At 48.3% G+C, this 22,939-nt stretch overlaps 10 protein-coding genes across 10 annotated transcripts; 7 read left to right on the top strand and 3 right to left on the bottom strand.

The window, feature by feature from the left end:
• Positions 1-1,287: 1,287 nt before the first annotated feature.
• On the top strand, positions 1,288-3,421 carry ASPWEDRAFT_115207 (putative RNA binding protein (Arp); the record flags this gene model as incomplete). Its single annotated transcript, XM_040828565.1, has 4 exons — positions 1,288-1,443; positions 1,597-1,654; positions 1,731-2,437; positions 2,495-3,421. 4 exons carry the CDS (start codon positions 1,288-1,290, stop codon positions 3,419-3,421), a joined length of 1,848 nt encoding a protein of 615 aa, XP_040686467.1.
• Positions 3,422-5,098: 1,677 nt separating this feature from the next.
• Positions 5,099-6,201, top strand: pre6 (proteasome core particle subunit alpha 4; the record flags this gene model as incomplete). The annotated part of the gene is made up of 5 exons (XM_040832072.1): positions 5,099-5,155; positions 5,232-5,238; positions 5,295-5,347; positions 5,422-5,809; positions 5,886-6,201. The coding sequence occupies exons 1-5, from the start codon at positions 5,128-5,130 to the stop codon at positions 6,199-6,201; spliced, it is 792 nt and encodes a 263-aa protein (XP_040686466.1). The 5' UTR covers positions 5,099-5,127.
• Positions 6,202-6,491: 290 nt separating this feature from the next.
• On the bottom strand, positions 6,492-7,208 carry ASPWEDRAFT_29932 (CHY zinc finger protein; the record flags this gene model as incomplete). The annotated part of the gene is made up of 6 exons (XM_040833343.1): positions 6,492-6,576; positions 6,627-6,728; positions 6,782-6,843; positions 6,938-7,011; positions 7,075-7,118; positions 7,204-7,208. The coding sequence occupies 6 exons, from the start codon at positions 7,206-7,208 to the stop codon at positions 6,492-6,494; spliced, it is 372 nt and encodes a 123-aa protein (XP_040686465.1).
• Positions 7,209-7,598: 390 nt separating this feature from the next.
• ASPWEDRAFT_592727 (putative inositol polyphosphate phosphatase) lies at positions 7,599-12,132 on the top strand. Its single transcript, XM_040838442.1, has 6 exons — positions 7,599-8,019; positions 8,083-10,528; positions 10,596-10,805; positions 10,857-11,125; positions 11,171-11,838; positions 11,891-12,132. The coding sequence occupies exons 1-6, from the start codon at positions 7,975-7,977 to the stop codon at positions 11,964-11,966; spliced, it is 3,714 nt and encodes a 1,237-aa protein (XP_040686464.1). The 5' UTR covers positions 7,599-7,974; the 3' UTR covers positions 11,967-12,132.
• A 129-nt stretch (positions 12,133-12,261) lies between these two features.
• On the top strand, positions 12,262-13,794 carry ASPWEDRAFT_592927 (uncharacterized protein). Its single transcript, XM_040838444.1, has 3 exons — positions 12,262-12,930; positions 13,003-13,691; positions 13,745-13,794. Exons 1-2 carry the CDS (start codon positions 12,556-12,558, stop codon positions 13,594-13,596), a joined length of 969 nt encoding a protein of 322 aa, XP_040686463.1. The 5' UTR covers positions 12,262-12,555; the 3' UTR covers positions 13,597-13,691; positions 13,745-13,794.
• A 35-nt stretch (positions 13,795-13,829) lies between these two features.
• Positions 13,830-15,804, top strand: ASPWEDRAFT_42819 (glycoside hydrolase family 27 protein). Its single transcript, XM_040835869.1, has 7 exons — positions 13,830-14,019; positions 14,076-14,208; positions 14,265-14,405; positions 14,463-14,552; positions 14,603-14,905; positions 14,955-15,139; positions 15,204-15,804. The coding sequence occupies exons 1-7, from the start codon at positions 13,939-13,941 to the stop codon at positions 15,363-15,365; spliced, it is 1,095 nt and encodes a 364-aa protein (XP_040686462.1). The 5' UTR covers positions 13,830-13,938; the 3' UTR covers positions 15,366-15,804.
• Positions 15,805-16,850: 1,046 nt separating this feature from the next.
• ASPWEDRAFT_174228 (BTB/POZ domain-containing protein) lies at positions 16,851-17,789 on the top strand (the record flags this gene model as incomplete). Its single annotated transcript, XM_040831198.1, has 4 exons — positions 16,851-16,939; positions 17,002-17,128; positions 17,187-17,340; positions 17,392-17,789. The coding sequence occupies 4 exons, from the start codon at positions 16,851-16,853 to the stop codon at positions 17,787-17,789; spliced, it is 768 nt and encodes a 255-aa protein (XP_040686461.1).
• A 503-nt stretch (positions 17,790-18,292) lies between these two features.
• ASPWEDRAFT_592704 (uncharacterized protein) lies at positions 18,293-20,266 on the bottom strand. The gene is made up of 2 exons (XM_040838441.1): positions 19,831-20,266; positions 18,293-19,750 (listed from the first exon to the last, which is right to left on the bottom strand). Exons 1-2 carry the CDS (start codon positions 19,899-19,901, stop codon positions 18,439-18,441), a joined length of 1,383 nt encoding a protein of 460 aa, XP_040686460.1. The 5' UTR covers positions 19,902-20,266; the 3' UTR covers positions 18,293-18,438.
• A 575-nt stretch (positions 20,267-20,841) lies between these two features.
• ASPWEDRAFT_114947 (DUF3431 domain-containing protein) lies at positions 20,842-21,859 on the top strand (the record flags this gene model as incomplete). Its single annotated transcript, XM_040828536.1, has 4 exons — positions 20,842-21,089; positions 21,146-21,237; positions 21,296-21,658; positions 21,705-21,859. 4 exons carry the CDS (start codon positions 20,842-20,844, stop codon positions 21,857-21,859), a joined length of 858 nt encoding a protein of 285 aa, XP_040686459.1.
• Positions 21,860-21,925: 66 nt separating this feature from the next.
• On the bottom strand, positions 21,926-22,661 carry ASPWEDRAFT_174225 (GFA family protein; the record flags this gene model as incomplete). The annotated part of the gene is made up of 3 exons (XM_040831197.1): positions 21,926-22,055; positions 22,104-22,356; positions 22,409-22,661. 3 exons carry the CDS (start codon positions 22,659-22,661, stop codon positions 21,926-21,928), a joined length of 636 nt encoding a protein of 211 aa, XP_040686458.1.
• Positions 22,662-22,939: the final 278 nt, after the last annotated feature.

The raw sequence follows: 22,939 nt of genomic DNA, 5'->3' as shown, positions 1-22,939 counted from the left end.
TGCTATAACGATCCAATAGTATAAATGCCTAGATATCCGAGTTACACAGTGTGAACTGGATAGTTACATGTGGGTTATACCATGCAGTAACTCATCGAGTGGTTGCTATTAGGACTGGCAACTGCCCCATCATCTGACTGACCACCTGGGTACTCAATCTTTCTGCTGTCAGTTGTATAATACCACGTGACCACGGACTGACTCAGCATCACTAATCTGGCTAGCGCCACGCCTTTGTCAGGTGGGTCCCCTTCGCAGTGAAAAGCACCGCTGCTAAAACTGTTAGTGGTGGAGATGCCTTCGGATGCGAGGCCGGATCCAAGGAACAACGAGATAGCCAGACAGGAACCCCTTTCAGATTTTTTTGAAGTTCTTTTTCCTGCTGAGTGTGTGAGCACGAGGAGGACGGATGCTTGGATGAGTTGATGTTTATATGGGAATTGACTTTGGATGGTTCTGGCCAGTATTGATACCATCCCGTACAGCGCCATACATCAATACATGGGATACACATACATACAGCGACATGAGGCACGCCGGAGGACTCCTGAATTGCCTCCGACTGTTAGTTATTAATACTGCTCTTATTCAACATGGGAAATAGATAGAACAGCTTGAATCGAGTGAGATTAAATGAATTAATCACTCGCAAACAAGCGGAATAAATTGCTTGTCTCACAGGCAGGAAGAATTAAAGAGCAAGCGACAGGGATCTGGCCGTTGGAGAGAGAGTAGAGAGAGGAGTTGTTCGTCGGTCGTAATCTGTATTTCTCGTCCTGCCTGTCTGGCACTCAACAAACCACCATGTTGGATGGGGATAATTATTATCGCCTTTTCCAAACGATAATTATAGACCTGTCTTTTTAACGATAATATCAGATCATATTCGATCGGTTGGTTCCAGTTTGGGCCTGTGTGTCTACGTAGTTTCCCCTCAGAAACCCGAAACTTTTCTTTAATCTCGACGCTCCACCACCAACGAACCTCGTCCTTCTCATTCCTTCTCTCTCCCGACCTGGCCTTGGGGGACTTTTTTCTTTTTCCTTCTACCTCTTCTTTCCCCCTCCTCCTCCGCTTGTCTTTTCTCCTTCCTTTCTTTTCCCCTCCCTCTTCTTTTTTTCTTCCTTTTTTGCCTTGCTTCTCGATTCACGACATTCTCCTTGTCGTGAGCCGTGTGTCTCTTGCTCGCCTTGCAGAGACACTTTTTTTTCTCCGTCCCGTCCCTCACCCCCCTGCCGCCGCAACCCCCCAGTTGGTGAGCGAAACAACGAGACAATCGAAGAAGAGATGGCAGCCGTTTCAGCACCCACTCCGAAGCTGGATCGCTACATTGTCATCCATGTTGCTACGACCTGCGATGAACATGGCGTCTACGTCACTAAGGATTCGGCAGAGGTGATCGAATTGGGATGGATGTTGTTGGATACGAAAACCTGCGAAGAGGTGGGCATTCCATTCCCTGATAATCTGAATTTAAGACTTTCATGTTTTACCTTTGTCCCCTCCCCTCGTGGGGGTGTGTGCTTAGGCCCGCTACATACCAAGAAGAACAACACTCCCATTTCGCCGCTTATCGCTGACTTTGTGTGTTATTAGTTGCACCGGGAAAGTGTCCTTGTCAAACCTGTCAACACCCCGATCACGCCTCTCTGCAGTAAGTGCATCAACATCTTCAATCTCTCCCCCGGATGTATCGGTCTGCTGGTTCAATGGCTGACGGTCTCCGACAGCGAGCTTGACCACTCTGACATGGGAGCACGTCCGCTCGGCAGGTACCTTCCGCGATGCCATCAACCGTTTCGACGCCTTTGCCCAAGAACACCTTCTCAGCAAGAACCTCGAGTTCGCCTTTGTGACCTTGGACTCGTGGGATCTCCGTGTTCAACTGCCTCGAGAGGCCAGAGACAAGGCCGTCGTTCTCCCCCCGTACCTCCAGCACTCGCGTACTTTTGACCTTCGCACCGAGTATCAAAGATGGCAAACCCACCACCCCGAGTCGCTGCCTTTTGGCCCTAGCTCCCTCTCCAACATCTGCGCCGCTCTCGAAGTCGAACCCGTCCAGTCCTCCGCTCCTATTAAACACAACCTTCCCTTCCACTTGCAGGCATTGGCCCCCGCCTCTCCTCGACGGGCCATGGAGGAATCCATCACACTCGCTCGTGTGCTCCGAGGTCTGATCCGCAAGTCCCAACCCCCGCATGAGCACCCGGAGATCTTGACCCGTCCCATGGATGCCAGAGCCGACGTTCGTGCTTTCTTGACGGAACGCAGCAAGGTGCTTCACCTGAGCGGTCTCCCGCACGATACCACTCAGTCGGAATTGGAGAGCTGGTTCACTCAGTTTGGTGGCCGCCCGATCGCTTTTTGGACTCTGCGTACTCCGGACCAGCACAAGCCCACTGGAACTGGCTTTGCTGTGTTCTCATCCCATGAAGAGGTATGCAAATGCTTTCATTTTCTCCATGGTTATTGTCTATACTGACTTGCTCTCCAGGCTGCTGAAAGCCTCTGCATGAACGGCCGTGCGCTCAATGAGAAGGCCATCGAGGTCTCTCCCTCTTCCAGCCGCGTTCTTGACCGTGCCGCGGAGATCCTCACTCCTTTCCCTCCCTCTAAGAACCGCCCCAGACCTGGTGACTGGACCTGCCCGTCCTGCGGATTCTCCAACTTCCAGCGCCGTACGGCTTGCTTCCGCTGTTCGTTCCCTGCCATGGCTGCGGCCCCCGACCCGATGGGATATGGAGCCTATGGCTACGGCCCGCCGTCTATGATGCCTCCTCACATGGGCCACGGTGGTCACGGAATGGGCCACTCTCGTGGCATGGGAGGCAACGGTGGTGTTGTTCCTTTCCGTGCTGGTGACTGGAAGTGTGGTTCGGAAGGATGTGGCTACCATAACTTCGCCAAGAACATCAACTGCCTGCGTTGCGGTGCTCCTCGCTCTGGAGCAGCCGTTGTTGCCGACTCGGCCTTCCCGTCCCCCATGGACCCTCCCTCTGGTTTTGGCATGGGCCCCAACTCCATGACCAGCACCCCGGCCCCGGCTCCTTTCGCATCGACTGCCGGTGGTTTCGGTGGTTTCAGCCAGCAGTTTGGCGGTCCCCCTAACAACTACGCCCTGCCCTCCGGTTTGGGTAGCGCTCCGGGAGCGTACCCCCCGATGGGCCAGATGAACGCTGGATATGGGTCGACAAACACTTCCCACTCGGCTGCTGCTTCCTTTGCGAACCCCGCCACGCAGGCTGCCTTTACCGGAGCCGATCACGGTACATCCAGTGCCTCGAACGGTGCTTTCTACGGCAACGATGGATCTAGCGATCCCTTTGCTTTCCTTTCGACAGGTCTCGGTGGATTGACCGTGTCCGATGATGGCCACCCTCGCCGCAACGGCGCCGGAGCTAACAAGTCTCCCGCAGCATAAATCGGGGAAGACAAAATCAACACAAACAAAAAACAGGCATGGTAATAAAACAGGGAGGTGTTTTTTTTTGACTTTTGGTCTCCCCGTATTTGGTTGTCAATATGAAGGTATCGCTTGTGGGTATATGTGACGGTCGATATTCGTTGAATGCGTGTTTGTATAAGGAATTCTGGTGCATCTGGTTGGGAGGAGCAGGCCGGTAGCGTGTCGTCGTTTCAATCAGGGATTTTTTTTTACCTCGTCTCGCAGTCATTCCGTCCGTCCTTTTTTTCGGCATGTTTTACTATTCCGTCTTTGAAAGCGATGTTTGAGGGCTTGGACAGCCCTCCTGGGACAGCAAAAGGCAGGTGGTACGGGCGCTTTCTACGTCGATTCTCCCATTGGTTTTGTTTTTATCTTTTGTTTTTCATTTTTTCTTCTCTTCATTTCTTTATTCCCCCCTTGGTGGGCATGTTTGCACATTCAATTTGATCTTAAGATCTGTCATTTTTCGTTTTACTTTGACATTCGGGCACGGTAGACCGGATTGTCGAAGTTCAGCATGTCGTGGCATTGCATTCTAGATATTTTTTGTTTTCCGATGTTTATCACTGCGCTGTTCTGCAATAGGAATCACTGGAGAATCACGGTCTGTTGATCAGGGATGGGATACAATGGAATGGACTTTGTTGGAGGTGTTGGGGGATCACTTTTGAGCCTGCAAAAATTTCAAGCAACAACAGATCATTTGGGACATATGCGAGGCACACGGAGCAGGAGCTGGGGAATTGCGCGAAGATTATTTTTGAATGTCCATAATTTCCTTTCATCTTGTTTTTTACTTGGTATTCTTGTGTGCTTCTTTTTTTCTTTCCTCGCACAGAACAAAAAGCTGGTGTTTTCTTTCTCAAGCGGTACAGACGCATACACAGTACATTGTTTTCAGCAATTGTCTTGTACATGATTACGAAGGGCCACCAGCATATGATATCGATGGTGTGGATTTCGTCGGATGTTGTTGGGATGCATGACTTCGGCCAACTTGAGCTGTTGTTTTTTGCCCTGTCCTTTCTCCCTCTGCTCTGTCTCCTGTCGCTGTATGCGATTGCTTTCTAGCGGATGGCTTCTTGTTTGTCTTCTGGGTTGCACTGGGTCATCGGTCAGGGTTGAAGTGCAGGATTTGGACAGCGGTGTCTCGCATTTATTGACCCACGGAGCTCGGCTCTGGTCCCTCATCTTTTTCTCGTTGTATCCATTTGATGTAGCACTTTTTATGTGTTTTATTCATTCTGTGGTAGTTTCTAGAAGAGTGGATAAATGTGCATTTCATTGTTACTGACTCCGTCTCAGCTGCGATGTCAATATCAATATCGATTGATCACCAAATTGGAAAGAAGATTATTTGCACAACTCTGATGCTTCTGATTGCTGTCATAATTAACAGAAATCCGTTTAATTCTATTTAATTCGATCGTAGGAACTGTAGGTTGGGCATCGTTGTGTATGAAATAGCCGCGCGCTAGCGCTTGGGAGCTCTGGAGGCAACCGCGGGACTCGCGTCCACCTCCAACCGGCGGCATCCCGTCATCGTCTAGGACGGATATCTCAATCCCCAGCACTTGTTCAGTCACGTACCACGCATTGTTTCACTGTGGTTTCTTGTTTTTAATCGTTAATTTCCATCATATCTATCTTTCCCCCGTTGATAGCATCACCCCTCGCCCGTAATGTCCGGATACGACCGAGCTCTTTCAGGTAAGACAGCTAAGCTACCTTAGTTACCTGGACCGTCATTGATGAGGAGAAAACATCTTATTCTAACACTTCACAGTATTCAGGTATGCGGATTATACGATTTACAGCTCTAGCTGCAGCTATCTAACCAACCTTCCAGCCCTGATGGGCACGTCTTCCAGGTGGAATATGCCATGGAGGCTGTCAAGAGAGGTACACACTCAGCCATCGCTCATCCCACCAAACCAATAGAGCTGCCAATAATAACACATTTATGAAAAATCCAGGAACCTGCGCTGTCGGCGTAAAAGGCAAAGATGTCGTCGTGCTCGGCTGCGAGAAACGCTCCGCTCTCAAACTCCAAGATACCCGCATCACCCCCTCCAAGATCGCCCTGGTGGACAACCACGTCACCCTCGCTTTTGCTGGGTTGAACGCCGATGCCCGCATTCTCATCGACAAGGCCCGTCTAGAAGCCCAGTCGCACCGGTTGACTGTTGAAGACCCCGTCAGCATCGAATACATCACCAAGTACATCGCCAGTGTGCAGCAGAGATATACCCAGAGTGGTGGTGTTAGACCCTTTGGAATTAGTACTTTGGTTGTTGGCTTTGACCCGAACGATGATGTGCCCAGGCTATACTTGACTGAGCCTTCTGGTATTTATTCTGCTTGGTATGTTGTTGTCTGGTTGCAGTGAAAGTGGGGTTGGTGGATGAATGGTGACTAACGGGGTTGTTTGGAAATATAGGAAAGCAAATGCCATCGGCCGTTCCAGCAAGACCGTCCGCGAGTTCCTCGAGCGCAACCACCAGGAAGAGATGGACCGGGAGCAGACGATTCAGCTCACCATCAAGTCGCTGTTGGAGGTGGTGCAGACGGGCGCCAAGAACATCGAGGTGGCCATCATGGGCCCCGGAAAGACGATCGAGATGCTGCCGGATGACCAGATCGAGGCCTACGTCAAGAGCATAGAGACCGAGAAGCAGGAGGAGGCTGCTAAGAAGAAGACTGGCCGCGGTGGCACCACAACTGCTGCCATCCTAACACGACCTGGTGGCGAATAGATTGGGGATACTAGAATTACGTGAAGCTATCATGAGACTTGATTTTTCTTAATTTCTTCCAATTATTTATGCAAAAGCGTCGTCTTTCGACAAAGGAGAAAAAACAACAACTTTTCTCTCTCTTTTTCTTTGTTCTACCAGATGATACAGCCGCTGGATATCTATCTAATAAGGGCTTCGGGATTGGGGTGGATATACAAAGTCGGTACGAAGTAGCCGGGGGGGTTAGCCGGATGAAGAGCAAGGAAGGCATCAGATCGTAATCATCGTAAAACAGTCGGCGACTCAATCTAACCCAACCGGTCGGAGATATCATTGCCCAGGGAGAAGATGGTCCGCTCCTGGTCAGCACGCACACGCTCATCCTTGAGCATTCTATTGCCATTAGTATGTGTCTGGCGGAGGTTGAAGAAAGGCATATGTACCTCGAGTCCTTGCGCGCATCCTCACCCTCAACCTGCAAAGCGGGCATAGGTGTCTTTGCCTCAATCACGTAGTGGTTGTCACAGTGAGGGCAGTATTCGTCACTGTAGATTCATTAGTAACGGTTCCAGGGGAATTGATAAAGGGGTGTATATACCAGTCCTCGAATTCGGCGGCATCCTTGCGGAAACACTTTTTGCATTTCTTACAGGCAAAGACCTATCATATCCCCAGTATGAGCCAACTTTGTTCTGTATCTTAGAGGGCGTATGGAGTAGTGATGGGCGATAGGAGAAAAGGCGGGGTGTTGTACCATTTCAGTGGTTTTGGTGAGAGAGTGGGCTTCTTGTTCCTGGTGGCATTCGGCGCAGTCGAACCATTTTCGGCCTTTTTCATTAAGAAGAATATATTAGTTTGGCTTGTATGGAACGAGCTTAAGATAGCACTTACAGCAGGGGGATCGAATCGACACTTGGGCGTTGAGGATGTGTTTGCTGCGGGGTGATGAGATTAGTTTTTGTTGAAATGGGAAAAAAGAAGAGCAGGCGAATATGACGAGTTCTAGGAGGAGTCACGTACCACATGATTATGATAGATAGGAACTGATCAGTCTTTTTTTTCTGTCCTGTTTCTCCAGATGAAGCTGAAACGGGGGCTCTTTTTTTGTTTCGTTGGAGATCGACGGCGATGGAATTTCGGGGCGGAAGAAGCTAAAAATAATCCACGGGCTTGGCTGATGATGAGGCTCACAGAGCAGTCAGTATGAGGAGGAATGGGGAATGCGTTCTATTGCAGTTCTTATTTGATATTATCCTGATTTATTGATGCGGTCGATATAAGCCTGTGCTACTCAGTCCGCTTCTGCAGGTACCAATAAATAATCCCTCGTCTCCGTTCATCCTCAGGAGTTCTTCTGGACTTACGCATCACGGAGCTATTATTAACTATTGACATTGACAGCATCTCCGTTCCACTCTCTGTCTCTCCCTCTTTCTCGCCTCCCGCCCATCTTCATCTTCACCTTCTCCTCCCCTCTCCTCCCCCCTGACTATCGTGATAATCTCTCCCGTCCTCTCTTCAGATGATCAGTTGACTCTCCTTCTCTCATCTCTATCTACACTGTCTCGTGGCTTATAATTCCGCCTGACCGCTTCCGCCTAAACTGCCTTTACCCCCCCGAACCTCCGCCCCTCGTTATTATTATTATTGTCGTCTTCTCCGCAACTCTTTTGCATTGTTCTCCATCTCCACCCCAGACTTCCTATGCAGCGGAGTCTTCATTATAATTTCAATTGAAGGGTCTATGATCCATCTCTTTGATCGATAATCTTTAATTTGTTCGTTGTGGTCATGGAGGGAACCGGCAAGAATAAGGACACGGATAATGCTCCCATTGTATGCGCCTCCCATCCCCTCCTTTCTTCCACAAAATGTATTCCTGCTCACATTTATCTTTAGAGACCTGTGTCCTCCCTCCTCTCACACTTCGAAGGCCTTGCCCACCGTCGATCCCCCTCCGCGGCTCCGAGCACCCCCCGCGACTCGGTTTCATTCTTAAAGTCCTCCGAAACTGGCGACGACACCCGCTCCTCCTCTCGTGCCTCTCTCGACCTGTCCCGTCCCCGGTCGCCTTGGGGCCAGGCAGCAGAATCGCAAAATGGCCAAAGCCTCGAACACTCGAATGGCGATGCCCCGCCGCGACCCAGCCCGCTGCCCGGTCGACGTCATGATAGACCCATGTCCATAAACTTGCGCTCCTCGCCGCAACTGGGGCCTACTTTAACGGTGGATTCGCCTCGATCACCGCCGCACGGGTTTGACCCTGTTCCGGAGCAGGGCGATGATATCAGGTTCTCCCGGAGCCCGCCAAATGCGTCACGCGAGTCGTTGCCTGCGGGAGCTGTTCCCCAGGTACCCGCCAACCGGCCGACAACGCCTAACTTTCCATTGCCTGTTCCCGCCGAACAAAAGGTTAGGCACTTGTCGCCGGGAAGTTCGAATTCTATTTCTCTTCCACGAGAGGGCTCGGATCGGAAAACAAAGAGCGTTTCGTTGCCTCCGCCTGTCAACCGCGCCGACAAGCCGAAGATCCCCATGAAACCACCAGCCTTGGTGAAACAAGATACAGGGTCGCTCGCTCCCAGACAGCCACCTTCGTCAGACGAGGCGGTTTCGCCGTTTAATACGCCGCCGAGTAGTCCTGAGAAGCCATCGCCGAGCCAACGGCCTACGGCGAGAGCATCGGTGCTCGGACGCTCGTCTTCTCGTTCTGCGGAGCCCCCTGTTCGCCGCTCAATGGATGAAAGGAGATCGCCAGTTCCAGCTCCACGACCGACGCAAGATCCGCGCGAACTTGGCTTCTCCCGGAGACGGGCGATGCCAGAGCCCACGCGTGATACGAAGCCGCTGATGGTGCAGATTCCCCAGGCTCAGTCTTTACCATCCCAGGAGCCAATGTCTGGTGTCTCTATATCTTCCCAGAAACTTCAAACAATCAGCGATAGCCCGTATGATCGGCCAGGTCTACCACCTCGCCATCCTTCAGTTCGCAGAAGTGGTGTCTCTCCATCTAGACAACGATATGCCGATGGCCCTGCGAATTCGATAGCGAGCCCCAGACATGAGCAAGCATCGCAAGTACCCTCAGGAATCCAGACCCCTCGGATTCAACCTCCTCAGATGCAGCGACAGCCATCGTTTTCTCGAGAAAATAAACCGCCACCAACACCGTCATACGAACGCGCCCCGCCGCCTCCAACGCCATCGACATACGAACGACCAATTCCACCTACACCTACTCATGAACGACCACCTCCCACATCATCTTATGATAGAGCACCGCCACCTCTCCCAGAGATAGAGACAGATGAACAAAACATGGACGAGCCAGCTATCTCCCGGACCGATTATCCTGACTCGTCCAATGCCAGTAGGCGACCTCCAGTAATTAAAACTGGACCTAACGAGATCTGGACGAGATATGATACTCGGCTCATGGATGTTTGTGGGAAGTATGTGTGTACGACTGGGTACTTGACCCGAGTTTGGGATCTTACGACGGGTGAACAGATCATGAGCCTGAGTCATGGAGAGACTGTCAAAAGTTTGTCTCTCGCATTCAAGCCCGGGAAAGGACTGGAAGATGAGGGGCAGCGACTCTGGCTGGGTATGAGCTCTGGAGATCTTCACGAAGTCGATATTTCTACTCGGTCGATTATAACATCAAGATCTTACCCTTCACGGCGCGAGGTTGTTAAAATTCTCCGACACAAGAAGGAAATGTGGACAGTAGATGATGAGGGTCGTTTGCTTGTATGGCCGCCGGATGAAACTGGAACACCGAACCTCCAGTATAGTTACCATAATCCTTACGACCGCGTTGCACGGAACCAGACATTCTCCATGGTTGTTAAGGATAAACTTTGGCTGGCTGCTGGCAAAGAAGTGCATGTCTATCGCCCGAATGCACGTGATGATACTTCTTTCAAGGTCCTCAAAAGACCTCTTGGGCTGCAGCACTCCGGGGATGTAACTTCCGGTGCATACACTTCCAAGGATGGCGGCCGAGTATACCTGGGCCATGCGGACGGCAAGGTCACCGTTTATTCCGCAGTGGACTATGCATGCCTGGCGGTCATCAATGTAAGCGTTTACAAGATCAATTGCCTTGGTATTGTTGGCGATTATCTGTGGGCGGCTTACAAGACCGGTATGATCTATGTATATGACACGACCACGAACCCGTGGACTGTGAAGAAGGATTGGCGGGCACACGATAGCCCGGTTTGTAGCTTTTTACTGGACACCAGCAGTGTGTGGACCATGAATCGTCTGCAAGTTACCTCCCTAGGAACCGACAATTGTATCCGTCTTTGGGATGGTATGTTGGAGGATGATTGGTTGGGTAAGTTACTAGACTCTCTCACTGTTACCTTACATTGCTCTTTCAGATTTATACTAACATCCAATAGAAATGCGGATGCAGCACAGAGACGTGGAGTGGTGTAAATTCCGTGAGATCCACACTGTTATTATGACGTGGAATGCCGGTGCTTCAACCCCAGGCAGCGTTCGTACGTCAAACTTCATCCAAGATGCAATTCATCCAGAGAACCCGCCCGAGGTTTTGGTGTTTGGATTCCAGGAGCTTGTTGATTTGGAGAACAAGAAAATCACAGCCAGTAAGTGTATTTCTTGATTGCATACCCGTCTCGCGCTAATGGTATTTTCAGAGAGCCTGCTTATGAGCAGCAAAAAGAAGGAAAAGAAGGAACATGGCGAGAAGGAGCATATGAGTCGCCAGTACCGAGTGTGGATTGAGCACCTTACTCAATGCATCAACGACTGTATGCCACTTGAAGAGTCCTACGTCCTGCTGCACACATCAAATATGGTTGGCCTTTTCACCTGTATCTTTGTCAAACACAAGGAGCGCCATAGAATCAAGAACGTCAACGCTGCTGAAGTGAAGCGAGGAATGGGTGGATTGCATGGAAATAAGGTAAGTTCCGCATACGATTAAACCCCACAACTTCTAACTTTTCAGGGTGCTCTCCTTCTTCGTTTTGTGCTCGATGACAGTTCTCTCTGCTTCGTGAATTGCCATCTAGCAGCCGGACAGACTCAAACAGCACACCGTAATAACGATATTGCGGCAATTCTAGAGGCCGAGCCTTTCCCGGCCGAAAACAACCTTCTGGCCCGTTCGGATAACTTTGTGAGCGGCGGAGACGGGTCAATGATCATGGACCACGAGGTTTGTATCTTAAACGGCGACTTCAACTACCGCATCGACTCAATTCCTCGGAACGTTATCATCGACGCGGTCAAAAACAACAATCTACCCAAGCTGCTAGAGCGCGATCAATTGCTTGCATCGAAACGGAAGAACCCAGGTTTCCGTCTCCGGGCCTTCAATGAGGCCCCGATTTTGTTTGCCCCAACTTACAAATACGATGTCGGGACAGATAATTATGACTCGAGTGAAAAGAAGCGCTCTCCTGCATGGTGTGACCGGGTACTCTACCGGGGCTTGGGACGAATCAAGCAATTAGAGTACCGACGACATGAAGTTCGAGCGTCAGACCACCGACCCGTGAGCGCATCATTCAAGGTCCGTATCAAGACCGTGGCGCCTCAAGAACGAGCCGTGGCCTGGGAGAAATGCCAACAGGAATTCCAAAAGGAAAAGCGGAGGTTGGCCTCAGATGCCAGGTGAGATATTTTTCACTTTCTACGTTTATAACTCATACTAATATAATTTCAGCATCGAATACCTTATCAACGTCCTCGGGACAGATCCGAATCAAGCACGAGCATTAATCCTAGGAAACGGCCAGTAATAAATTTACACCTATTCTACATTTCCTGCATTAATTTTCAAAACACCCATCCCGTTGGCCCGCGAAGCAAAGCATAAAAGTTGAATGTGATATTTTGGAAGGCGAAAGGGAAAAGAACACGAAACCCCCGAGCCGAACTAAGAGAGCGAGCGAGAAAGAGAAGAGAATCCGCTAAGCGCAAAGTGGTGATGTGTACGACTAACGATTTCACGATAGACATGTATCATGAGTTGAAACTGGGTGGTTAGATATTTCAACAACTGGGCTGCCTGCCTTGTCTGGTTTGGAGAAGATTTTTTAATTTTCTTTTTTGATGTTTAGAGAAACAAGCAAGAGCGAGGGGAAGAAGAGAGATGATGGTTAGTTGCATTCTAATTGATAATGCATGAGCTTGCTTTTTTTACACTTTGTACATACAGTGTCTGAGAATTGTTTATATGGAATTGGCTATCTGTTCGAATGCTGTATACATGACGTACAAGTGATGCTGGGGCAATATCTGAAGTAATAAATACGCCACTTTACACCTATATACAAGACAGCGATATCCAAACCAGAAGCAACACGGCAAGAAAAAAGAAAAACCACCATGACCGTCCAAACAATCGCCCTCTTCGGCGCAACAGGCCAAATCGGCACCGCCATCCTCCGCGCTCTCCTCAGCTCCGAGTCCCAATTCCGCATTCTGCAAATCATCCCCCCAGGCGCAGAAGCCCGAGCGCACCGAGCCCCGAATCTGGACACGAAAGTCATTAATCTGTCACTGGTTACGGTGGGTGATCTCTCGCACGTCTTGCAGGGCGTGGATGTAGTGATTAGTGCGTTGAATGGGAAGGCGTTGGAGGCGCAGGCGGTCATTCAGGATGCGGCGTGGGATGCGCGCGTGAAGAGGTTCTATCCGAGTGAGTATGGGATGCATCATATTTATCGGAAGCCGGGGGATACGTATGGGTATCTTCATCCTGTATGTTTCTTTCTTTCCCACCCCGGGACAGGGGGTAATATCTAGCCCTAACCGGAAGCTGATGAAATGTAGATCTGGAACATCAAAGCCAAATGCAACGAGCAAGTCGTCCGCCACCCAGCCATCAGCTCAGGCGAAATGACCTATACGATAATCGGCTGCGGCGACATATTCAACCAACCGCGCGAGAAAGTGTGGTGCCCGTGGACGCAAACCGACGTAAACGAATACACGCTCCCGATCGTCGGCAACCCCGAGGCCAAAATCGACTTTACGCATCTTGACGATCTAGGCCGGTTCGTGGTGAAGACGATTCACCATCCAGAGTCGAGTGAGAATACCACCGTCAACTTTGTCAGTGATCATATCAGTTATAGTGAGATTGCGGGATTGTTGGAGAAGTATTCTGGGAAGCGGGTGTGGAAGAATGTTATGGCTGCTGAGACGGCGCATCATGTTCTTAAGAATCCGGATGATGCGCCGGTGGAGTTGAAGAGTGCTCCGAGTGCTTTTCCGGTAGATTTCTGGTTTCTGGTGAGAGGGGTGCAGGGCGAGGGTCGGTTTTGGAGGCCGAAGGGGGGAATACATAATTCGTGTTTTCCCGAGGTGGACGTGAAGACGTTTGAGAAGTTTTTCCGTGAGATTTTTGGCGATTATTATATCTAGTCTTTTAGTTTATCAATTCTGTTCGACGGTTGTTCATGATTTATAGTACTCATTGCATTAATGGTTAAATCTATAAGCACTTCAACCTGTAATTAGTATGCACTTCATGGGCAGGAATCAGGCACATATGTAGACTAACCTCTCTCAGCACGGAGGTCCGCTCTGCATACCCAAGCGAATGGTCAACGGATTTAGGAGTCAACCCAACATCCTGGTAAATGACTAGTAGGTCGAAGAATTTCCCCGCTCCGGAGAGTTGTACTATATAAGCATGCGAGGAACCGTCTGCGCAGCCTTAGCTATGTGTCATCCGTATTATATGAACGAAGAAGCCTCTTTGAGATGTTGAACAATCTGCCAGTACGGACAGCACTGCTGTCTCTACTTCCTGTCACGAATGCCCTCGTCAGACCTAACGGTGTGGTATGTTCCTAATTATTTCGCTGGTCGGATCGAGTAGATGATCTGAGACATATTAGGGAAGATTGCCTGCCCTGGGCTGGAACTCATGGAATGCCTTTGGATGTGATATCAATGCTACCAAAATCTTGACTGCAGCCAATGAGCTGGTGAACTTAGGTCTAAAGGATCTAGGATATGAATATGTCAACAGTCAGTACTTTCAATCTGCAACCCTGTCTAATACAACCCTTGACTGATGTAAATAGTTGACGACTGCTGGTCTATCAAAAACGGACGAAACACCACCACGAATCGCATCATACCGGACCCAGAAAAGTTTCCTGATGGAATCGCGGGTGTCGTCAGTGAGATTCACGATCTTGGCTTGAAAGTCGGTATTTATAGTAGTATGTCTTTCGTTCCAAGTTCATAGTATGCGTATTGCATTTATCTGACCTTGACAGGCGCCGGAACAGAAACCTGTGCTGGATATCCAGCCAGTCTTGGATATGAGGAAATCGATGCTCAGACTTTCGCTGAATGGGGAATTGATTGTAAGGCGACCCTATGGATGAGATGGATTTAGCTAACTGCAACCTGTCAGACCTCAAATACGACAACTGTGGAGTACCCACGAACTGGACGGATCAGTATACTGCTTGTGTACCTGATTCAACCAACTCGCAAACCTATCCCAATGGTACTTGTCCAGACCTCGAGAACCCTGCACCAGAAGGGTACGACTGGAGCACATCCAAGACGGCCTATCGATATGAGAAGATGCGCGATGCGCTGCTAAGCGTCAATAGGACTATCCTATACTCGCTGTGTGAATGGGGCCAAGCCGACGTCAATCAATGGGGAAATGAGACGGGCAGTTCCTGGAGAATGTCAGGGGATATCACGCGTAAGTCCCAACACTAATCGTTCTGGACAGCTTATCTGACGACAAGCAGCATACTGGAGTCGTATATCAGACATCGCCAACGAAAACTCCTTCATGATGAACTATGTCGACTTCTGGGGCCACCCAGACCCTGACATGCTAGAGGTTGGAAACGGGAATCTGACTCTTGCAGAGAATAGGGCACACTTTGCTCTCTGGGCGATCGTGAAGTCACCTTTGATTATAGGCACAGCTGTAAGATTTCGGTTTCCTAGTCCGAGAATGTGAAGTGTAAGCTTTAGACTGACAGATGATGCAGTTGGACTCGATTGACCCAGCTCACCTTGCTATCCTCTCCAACAAATACCTTCTCGCATTCCATCAAGATCCTATTATTGGTCGTCCTGCATACCCGTACAAATGGGGCTATAATCCAAGATATCCACTGGAACTCTTCGCCATCAGGCTCCATGGCAAATAGCTGCTCTAAGAGTTTCGGTTGCTATTTCAGTCTGTCCTTCTTCAAGAATCGGTTATGGGTATTCTATCGAAGGAAGAACAGATGCTCTGTTGCAAAATTCCAGCCTAGAGAACGAAAGACCAGAGAGTAACCTGATATCTGGTGCATCTAATGAATATTAGACAAAAAGACAGTTCCCAAAAGAGATGGGCAAAAGAGTGATAGTGACAAGAAAGTGATAGGAAGAGAAAGTTGTCAGAAAATAGTGAAGATACCAACGTCGCTTCATATTTGGTCACGACGAAGCAGTGAATAGGCCTTGTCAGTCCGGTCTACTGAGCGGGCACCAGATAGCCCGGTTCCCGAAAGATCTTTATGATTCTGTTACCCTGATAATACATGTATCCTTCCCACTAAAGAAACAGTAGACCAACTCGACACAAAGTGGGTTCCTCGTGACAACAAGCCTAAAAACTTTCCTCCTCATCCTCCAAGTCCCGAATCTTGTAAGCCCCTTCTCGCCTGACTTGTTTCGATGCAATCACCAATAAAAGCTCTTTAAGAGGTCGTTATGCTCATACCATTATTCCTCGACCAGCGCCAACAGCATATTTTTGGGCAGGTATTGCCTAGAAGTTTCCAAAGACGGCTTTCCCATTCCATCACAAAGACGTATCCGTTATGCTGTCAGGGACGGCGTGAACCTACAGGCAACATAGAAAGTAAAATAGCGTGCAGCCTGATGAAAGGTGGTCAAGAACAGGTAGTTTGGGTTGCTGTCACTCTGACTCTGGTCCTAGAAATCCGACTAGGAGATCTTCCGTTTGGTGCTTGTTCGTTGGATTCTCGGTAGGCGTTGCTCAGAACTCTGGATTGAATAATCCCCGGACCTCTGACGTTTCTTTGTCACTATCATGCTGAGATTCAAGAGGTTAAAACGAGGTACTTGTGTAATGAGGTAGGATTCCTGTTGCAAAGTTACAGAACTGAGAATGTTGGGCTGTTGGGGATGGGCTTACTTGGTGTTAGATAGACACATGCTAGGTAGCAATTTCCTAATCAGCAACTACTCCAAAGACCACTTCTATAGAAGATAAATTTACTCTCTTAAAAGAAGCATGTGGATATAAGAAAGTAAAGTTCCAGTATGACAGAGATCTGTTGGGTATGGTTATTTGGAGAGATATAAAGAGAGCTTAGGAAAAGCAGAATCCGGTTCAACTTCATTCGATATCAAATGTTTTTGAAAGGAAAAAATCACATGGCATTCACCAGTGATTTTGACAATTCACAAAACAGACAGAGTGAATATCCCAAGTCTTTATTTTGACACCTGCCAGACCTTTTCTTTCATCCTTCCTCTCCCATAGCAGCCTAATCAGTGTCTGTTCTCTTTATTCTACTTCCTTACAGCTAAGAATCTCCATTTTGGTCATCTAATAGCCTCATCCCCTCTTCTTGGATATTCTTTCGCACAGGCATGACAGCTCTCTAGCAGAAAGAAACATGGACTCTGACGACGAAGACTACCATCTAGATCAACTCTTCACGATGCAACACGATTACAAAGCAGACCTGACTGGGGCTATCTCCTCGTAAGTACACCAGGAAACGAGATGGTATTCGTCGTCTGGTCTAATTGAATCAAATCGAATAGAATCCGCAGAAGTGGGAAATACAGCGACTTGACGATCTTGTGTGGCGAAAAATCCTTCCCGGTTCACAAGGCGATTGTGTGTTCGCAATCAGGCTTTTTTGATAAAGCGTGTGGCTCGGGATTCTCTGTAAGATGAAGGCATTGGGATATGATTCTTTCTGATACTAATGGTTCTCTTTGCTTAGGAATCGTTCTCCGGCAAGGTCGAGCTTCAGGATCATCAGCTGGTAGTTCAGGCGATGGTCGATTACCTCTACACTGGTCATTACCAGCCCTCTCGGTTTGGCGACTATCCACCCTCGGCTCTGCCTCATAACGCGGGGGAGCTAGACGCCCAAGGTATGAAGTATTCTGATGACAAGATGGAACACAGTTTCTGACAGAAAGCAGAACGGTTTTGGCACCAGGATGTCTGGATGGATATCAATCTCTACGTCCTCGCAGACCGTCTCCTGATTGGAGGGCTGAAGCAGCTGTCCCAGAGAAACTTCAAGGCCAATATGCAGTGCCTGCCATCTGCTAACGCATCCAAATCTGATAGATTATACCATATCGTCTCGCTGATTTACGAACCAGCTCTCTCCCCCGACGTCGCTTTGCGAGATGTGGTGGCTAACGTGGTTGTTGATGAGCTCAGGAGCTATCATGGTGCAGTGCTTAATAAATTGATGGAGAAGATGCCCAAGTTCATGTACGACTTCACGGTCAAGTTGGTGAAGCAGCATGTTGACCTTACTATCACTGGTAATGCTTCTGGATGGTCTATTAGTCCGAACGATTGGTATTAGGCTATCTGCCTGGGCCTTTTGGTCTTTGAATAGGAGAGGAGAGGTTTTCTAGTTGAATAGGGCATTTCTTTTCATCACATAATACAATATTCATGATTATTGACATAAATACACAGTATCCTGATCCAATATACTCTCTAGAAGAAACTTCCACCCATATTTTTCTTGTTCCAAACGAGCCCTAATCGGACTTTATGACTAGAGTCTTCCTGACCTAATCAATCAGAACTGCAGTCATATAGGCCGCATTGTATTCAAGCTGGCTATCATTAGGCTTATACCACCAAAACGTGCCTATATTCTCGAGAACTACTTCACCACAGATGATGTCTATATTCCATCCTCTAACACCCTTTGTGTCTGCCTAAATCTATCACATCAACAAGGCCAAAGCCTCATTCCAAAGATCTAGCAGGTAGAGCTAACAACAAGTTCACCCTATATAGCTTTACTTTCTACTATTCAATATAGACATTTACTTTTCTATTAAAAGTTATAGATGTGGAAGGTTGAACATCGTTCCATTGGTGACACAAATTTATACACACACACATACACACATGAGTAAGATAAGTCAAATCTTCCATCTCTAACAAAATAACAAAACATCCCCAGTACATGATATATACGTATATGGTACATGATTGATTCAGTACCATTCTTCTCCAAAGTAATGGCCACGATTAAACAACATGGCCAAGGACATTGCCGAGTCGATTCTTAACAAATCAGACTGTAACAGATCAGTCTGTATCGAATTGATCTCTTCCAATTCGTTGGTCTCCTCCAATAAATTTCCAGGCGTGTATGGTGTCGACTCACGCCAGTGTGTGTTCTTATGATTGAACATCAACACATGTTCCTGCAGCTCAGTCTTGTTCTCGTATATGCACTGAGAGAACCACGAGCTATGAGGGCAGAACTGGTTGTTGTACCGGAACATGCCCTTGCTGAAAGCCCGTGACGTGCGGAAGTAAATACGGCCGTGGTCCTTGTGGTCGACCTTCACGGGTACTCTGCAGGAAGGGCACAACTCGCATTGTCTGCGCTGAATGTTTGCGAGAGATGCCCGGCGCAAGCCGAAGTTGATGTCGTAGTCGATTCTTGTCATGTCGACGAGGCGCTGGAGGACGTTTGCTCTGCGACAGCAGCTGAAGGGGACTGTTGCCCGCAGCTTGGGGCTGTGCATGATGATGGCCGGCATCGAGTAGTTGGTGTTGACGTAGACCTCGCTTTTGTCGATGCTCAGGCCCAGGGTGACGGTCATGTCGATGGACCACCACTCCTGGCTATGCTGGCATGTATGCGAGAATCTGACGCCGTCTGTAGTCCAGCCCAACATGGGGCGGTTGACGCCGGTCTTAAGCTGGGTGAATAACTTCCACAGCTTCCGGGATGTGAGTCTGTAGCAGGGACAGAGGTCGATGTACCCCGCTGACATTCCCAGTCCGCATTTTCGCTCGTGAGCTGGTTTGTCCAGCTCTGCGGAGGGGAATTCCTTGTGAGGATGGAGGCTGCTGCAGTCGGCGCAGCAGCGCCATTTATCATCCTCGAGCAGGAGGAGCAGCGCCCAACGGTGGGTACAGAACAGGCTCCACGGATCGAGGGTTTTGGTGTGGTAAAATGTGTTGCTATCCTGCAACTTCTTAGACTTTTGCAGTTTGTTGTCTGCGTTGATGGTCTGCAGAAGAAGCTTGCAGGTCAGGGCCAGCGAGACCTGCGAAGCGGGAGAGAGGAAATAGGTGATTCCTTCGATGAGATCGGCTGGTAATCGAAGGAGAGGAGGGCGAGATTGGTATGAAGATGAGGAGTGGAAGGATGTAGAAGATGAGTTGGAGGGGGATTTTCCCTCTTTCTTGCAGGAAGACTGAATCTTCTCTTTGCAGAAAGAGAAGACCTTTTTATAACCACGAGGCATGATGAATGGCATGGTTTTTAACGAGTGTCTTTGATGGTTGTTGCTGTATATATGAAGGATCAGAGAGATGAAAGATGGATGAAGATGCCAGGATGAAGTTCAAACTGGGAGGGCTTTTTATACTGGTAGTTAATTGTTGTAGGTAGCCATCGTCTGCCTAAAGTTATCACCATGATGACCATAATGCTCGTCATGATTATCTGTAGAGTTGTATAGCCGTTGGCAGGCAGTTGCGTTGACAATAGCAGTCAACAACAGTGGCATTTCCGCCTGCAATCCCTTCGGATGCCTATATTCAATTTTATGGCATAGTAAGAAGCTTTATAAAAAATAATATAGTTTGGAATTATACCGGACGATAATAAAGATGGAGTGTTGATTTCGATCTAGATGACGCTGACGATGCCATATATACAACCACACAAAGACTACTAGATATTATAATAAAGAAATAAGCCAAAGTATAGATTGAAATGATAAAAAAGACTTTGATAAAGTCTTTCATCGATAGAATGCAGTGCATGTATGAATTCCATGCGGGCAGTCATTATGACATGTTATAGTGAATCGGACAAACAGGCACCACAACTTGATCAGGATAATATGCAGAATATTATATCTATATTATATTAGATTTATATCATATAAATAGCCATCTCGAATTTCAATCAATATTAAATATAGACTGTTTACTTGCGTATATCAGATATACATCAGTGGCGATGGACCACGGTTATTATCAAGTCATGGCATCATCGAGTCCTGAATCCCCAACTAAATCTATTTATTTATTCAACTCGTAAATATAGCTTCTCTTTGATATATCATATTCTATATCCAAACCATCCTTATCACCATCTCCTTTCTGTACTGTTTACACATCTCCCAGTCCGTCCATGTAACCTTTCCCACTGAAACCGTCACAATCCCGATAAGACGCACAACGACGAGAAATAATATAAAACCCACAATCCAATTCAAAATTCCCTTTCTCCTTTTCTTCAAAATCATGAGAACATGTATTCTCGCCCCTCAATACGCCAGCATCTCCGGCCACCTCAACATGTCCACGTCCATGGCTCGTCGGGATATCGATACCGACACCTCCTCCCGTATACCATTATAGGGCTTTGCATGGTTCTCGGGCTATACCAGCTGGCTCTGGGCCGCTATGGTTCGAAATTATCTATCCTGGATGAGTTTCGCGCTGGGGGTGACGGTTATCGAGTGGAATTGGTCTTTGCGGCTACACGTCGCAGTAATATGTCCTGGGTGGGCGAGAATCTGCCTGGGTGGAGGTGGAATATTTATCGGGTTGATGATGAGAAGGCTGAGTTGACGGTGCCGGTAAATAAGGGGAATGAAGCGATGGTTTATTTGACGTTAGTTATGGATTGAATTTTTCTTGCTCACTGGATGGTGTTATTGACAGAAGCAGATATCTCATCGATAGATATTCAACTCTACCTGAGATGGCGGTGTTTATGCATGATGGCCGTTATCAATGGCACAACGATAATCCTCTCTACGGTCTGTCTGCCTTTCACCCTTTTATCTCATCCCAAGATCCTACTGATAATATTTTGAGACTCCGTCATTTCTATCCAAAACCTCAACTTCACCTTTGTCAAATCCACCGGTTACGTCAATCTTCGCTGCAGTAATATCCTCGGATGTCCCGCCGAGCTCGAACCAGCCCGATATCTCCGCGAGAGACCAAATGACTTCGACCATCCGACGGCGATGGAGTTCCCGAATAGTTTCATGGAGCTGTTCCCAGGGAGGAGCGTTCCTGAGAAAGTGGGCACGCCGTGTTGTAGCCAGTTTGCTGTGTCGAGGGAGGTGATTCTCCGGAGACCGGTGGAGGAGTATATTCGGTATAGGGAGTGGTTGGTGAAGACGGATTTGCCATCGGATATTACGGGGAGAATTTTTGAGTATTTGTGGCATAGTATGTCTCCTTTTGATGGTGTGTATGTGACGCTGACGCGGTATAGTGATATTTGGGAAACCGGCTCAGAGCTGTCCTGATGAGCGGGCCTGTTATTGTCAGACATACGGACTTTGCAAGCTGAGCGAGGAGGAGGTGGGCGAGCAGTGGACATGGCGTGGTTTGGATCTACCAGAGAACTGGCCGGATGAGATGGATTAATTTGACGTTGTTAGTATTGCCTCATTATATAATTTACATAGCACATCAGTATACGGAGTAGTGTTATCAATCTTCATCTTCGGATTTCAAAATGTTCCCGTTATCATCCATCAATTCACTGTCGTCGTCCATGCCGGCCCATTTGGGCTTTCCATCTAGTACTTCCATTACTCGTCGACAGTAGTAGATATGACAACTATTCTGGTCAGTCGACAGCGCCACATCGTGAACAGAGCAGACGTACATTGGTTCAAACGCCCTCCGCCATGCTGAATGCTCCTCGTCCGAATCCCCGATTGTAATCAACTCTGGAAATACCAAGCACATATTGCGTCCTTCGTCCATGATGGGGCTTTTGCAAAAAGAACAAGATACCTTGGTGGGAGCTTCATACTCTTTCGTCCGGTGAGAGGAGGAATAGAACGTAAGGCCCTCAGCACCCTTGACAAAACATATGTCGGGCTTGCAGAAGACCGCAGACCATTGAAACGGCGCACCTGCATGCATCAATATCTGCACCTTTGGCACTTTGGTAAATCAGAAACCCACCATGCATAACCTGACACCCATGGCAATGACAGTATTTGGCAATCAACGGCTTCTCCTGCCTTATCTTGTACGTGACCTGACCACATTGACAGCTTCCACTCCATTTGGCTTCTCCAAATTCATCAGGGCTTTGTATCTGATACGGCGGGCGATGCTTCCACTGTTCAAAGTCAATGGCTTGTTCGGGAGCGATGTCGGTGACGGCCGGCTTAGTAGGGAAGTGCCCTTTCTTTCCAGGTTCGGTTTTGTCCATTTTTAGATGCCGCGTGGGGGATTCTGCCTTTCAGATATCCCAATCGATCGTCTCAAGTTGCATATGCATAAAATGTCTTGGATGGAAATCTCCAGGCATGACACTGTCAGGACGGGAATAGCATCAATGACCCCATGATGTCATGGGGATGTCAACAGACCCAATTTCAGACACACAACCTTATATCCATCGACCCATTTTATTATCGTTTTATGGGATTCAGTAGACGATCAAACGGATGCGAATCCAGGTTTCAGCAACCATAAAAACGGGCATCC

Source organism: Aspergillus wentii (genome assembly GCF_001890725.1).
Source record: "Aspergillus wentii DTO 134E9 unplaced genomic scaffold ASPWEscaffold_6, whole genome shotgun sequence".
Classification (NCBI taxonomy): Eukaryota; Fungi; Ascomycota; class Eurotiomycetes; order Eurotiales; family Aspergillaceae; genus Aspergillus; species Aspergillus wentii.
This window is presented reverse-complemented; position numbering and strand designations above follow the sequence as displayed.

Coding starts and splice junctions, on each gene's coding strand:
- ASPWEDRAFT_592927 (XM_040838444.1), top strand. CDS start 12,556: ATGACCGTCCAAACAATCGCCCTCTTCGGCGCAACAGGCCAAATCGGC. Junction 12,931..13,002: donor CGTATGGGTATCTTCATCCT/GTATGTTTCTTT, acceptor GATGAAATGTAG/ATCTGGAACATCAAAGCCAA.
- ASPWEDRAFT_592704 (XM_040838441.1), bottom strand. CDS start 19,901: ATGACGAGCATTATGGTCATCATGGTGATAACTTTAGGCAGACGATGG. Junction 19,751..19,830: donor CCTACAACAATTAACTACCA/GTATAAAAAGCC, acceptor TCATATATACAG/CAACAACCATCAAAGACACT.
- ASPWEDRAFT_42819 (XM_040835869.1), top strand. CDS start 13,939: ATGTTGAACAATCTGCCAGTACGGACAGCACTGCTGTCTCTACTTCCT. Junction 14,906..14,954: donor AATGTCAGGGGATATCACGC/GTAAGTCCCAAC, acceptor GACGACAAGCAG/CATACTGGAGTCGTATATCA. Junction 15,140..15,203: donor CTTTGATTATAGGCACAGCT/GTAAGATTTCGG, acceptor CAGATGATGCAG/TTGGACTCGATTGACCCAGC.
- ASPWEDRAFT_592727 (XM_040838442.1), top strand. CDS start 7,975: ATGGAGGGAACCGGCAAGAATAAGGACACGGATAATGCTCCCATT. Junction 8,020..8,082: donor ACACGGATAATGCTCCCATT/GTATGCGCCTCC, acceptor ATTTATCTTTAG/AGACCTGTGTCCTCCCTCCT. Junction 11,126..11,170: donor GTGGATTGCATGGAAATAAG/GTAAGTTCCGCA, acceptor CTAACTTTTCAG/GGTGCTCTCCTTCTTCGTTT.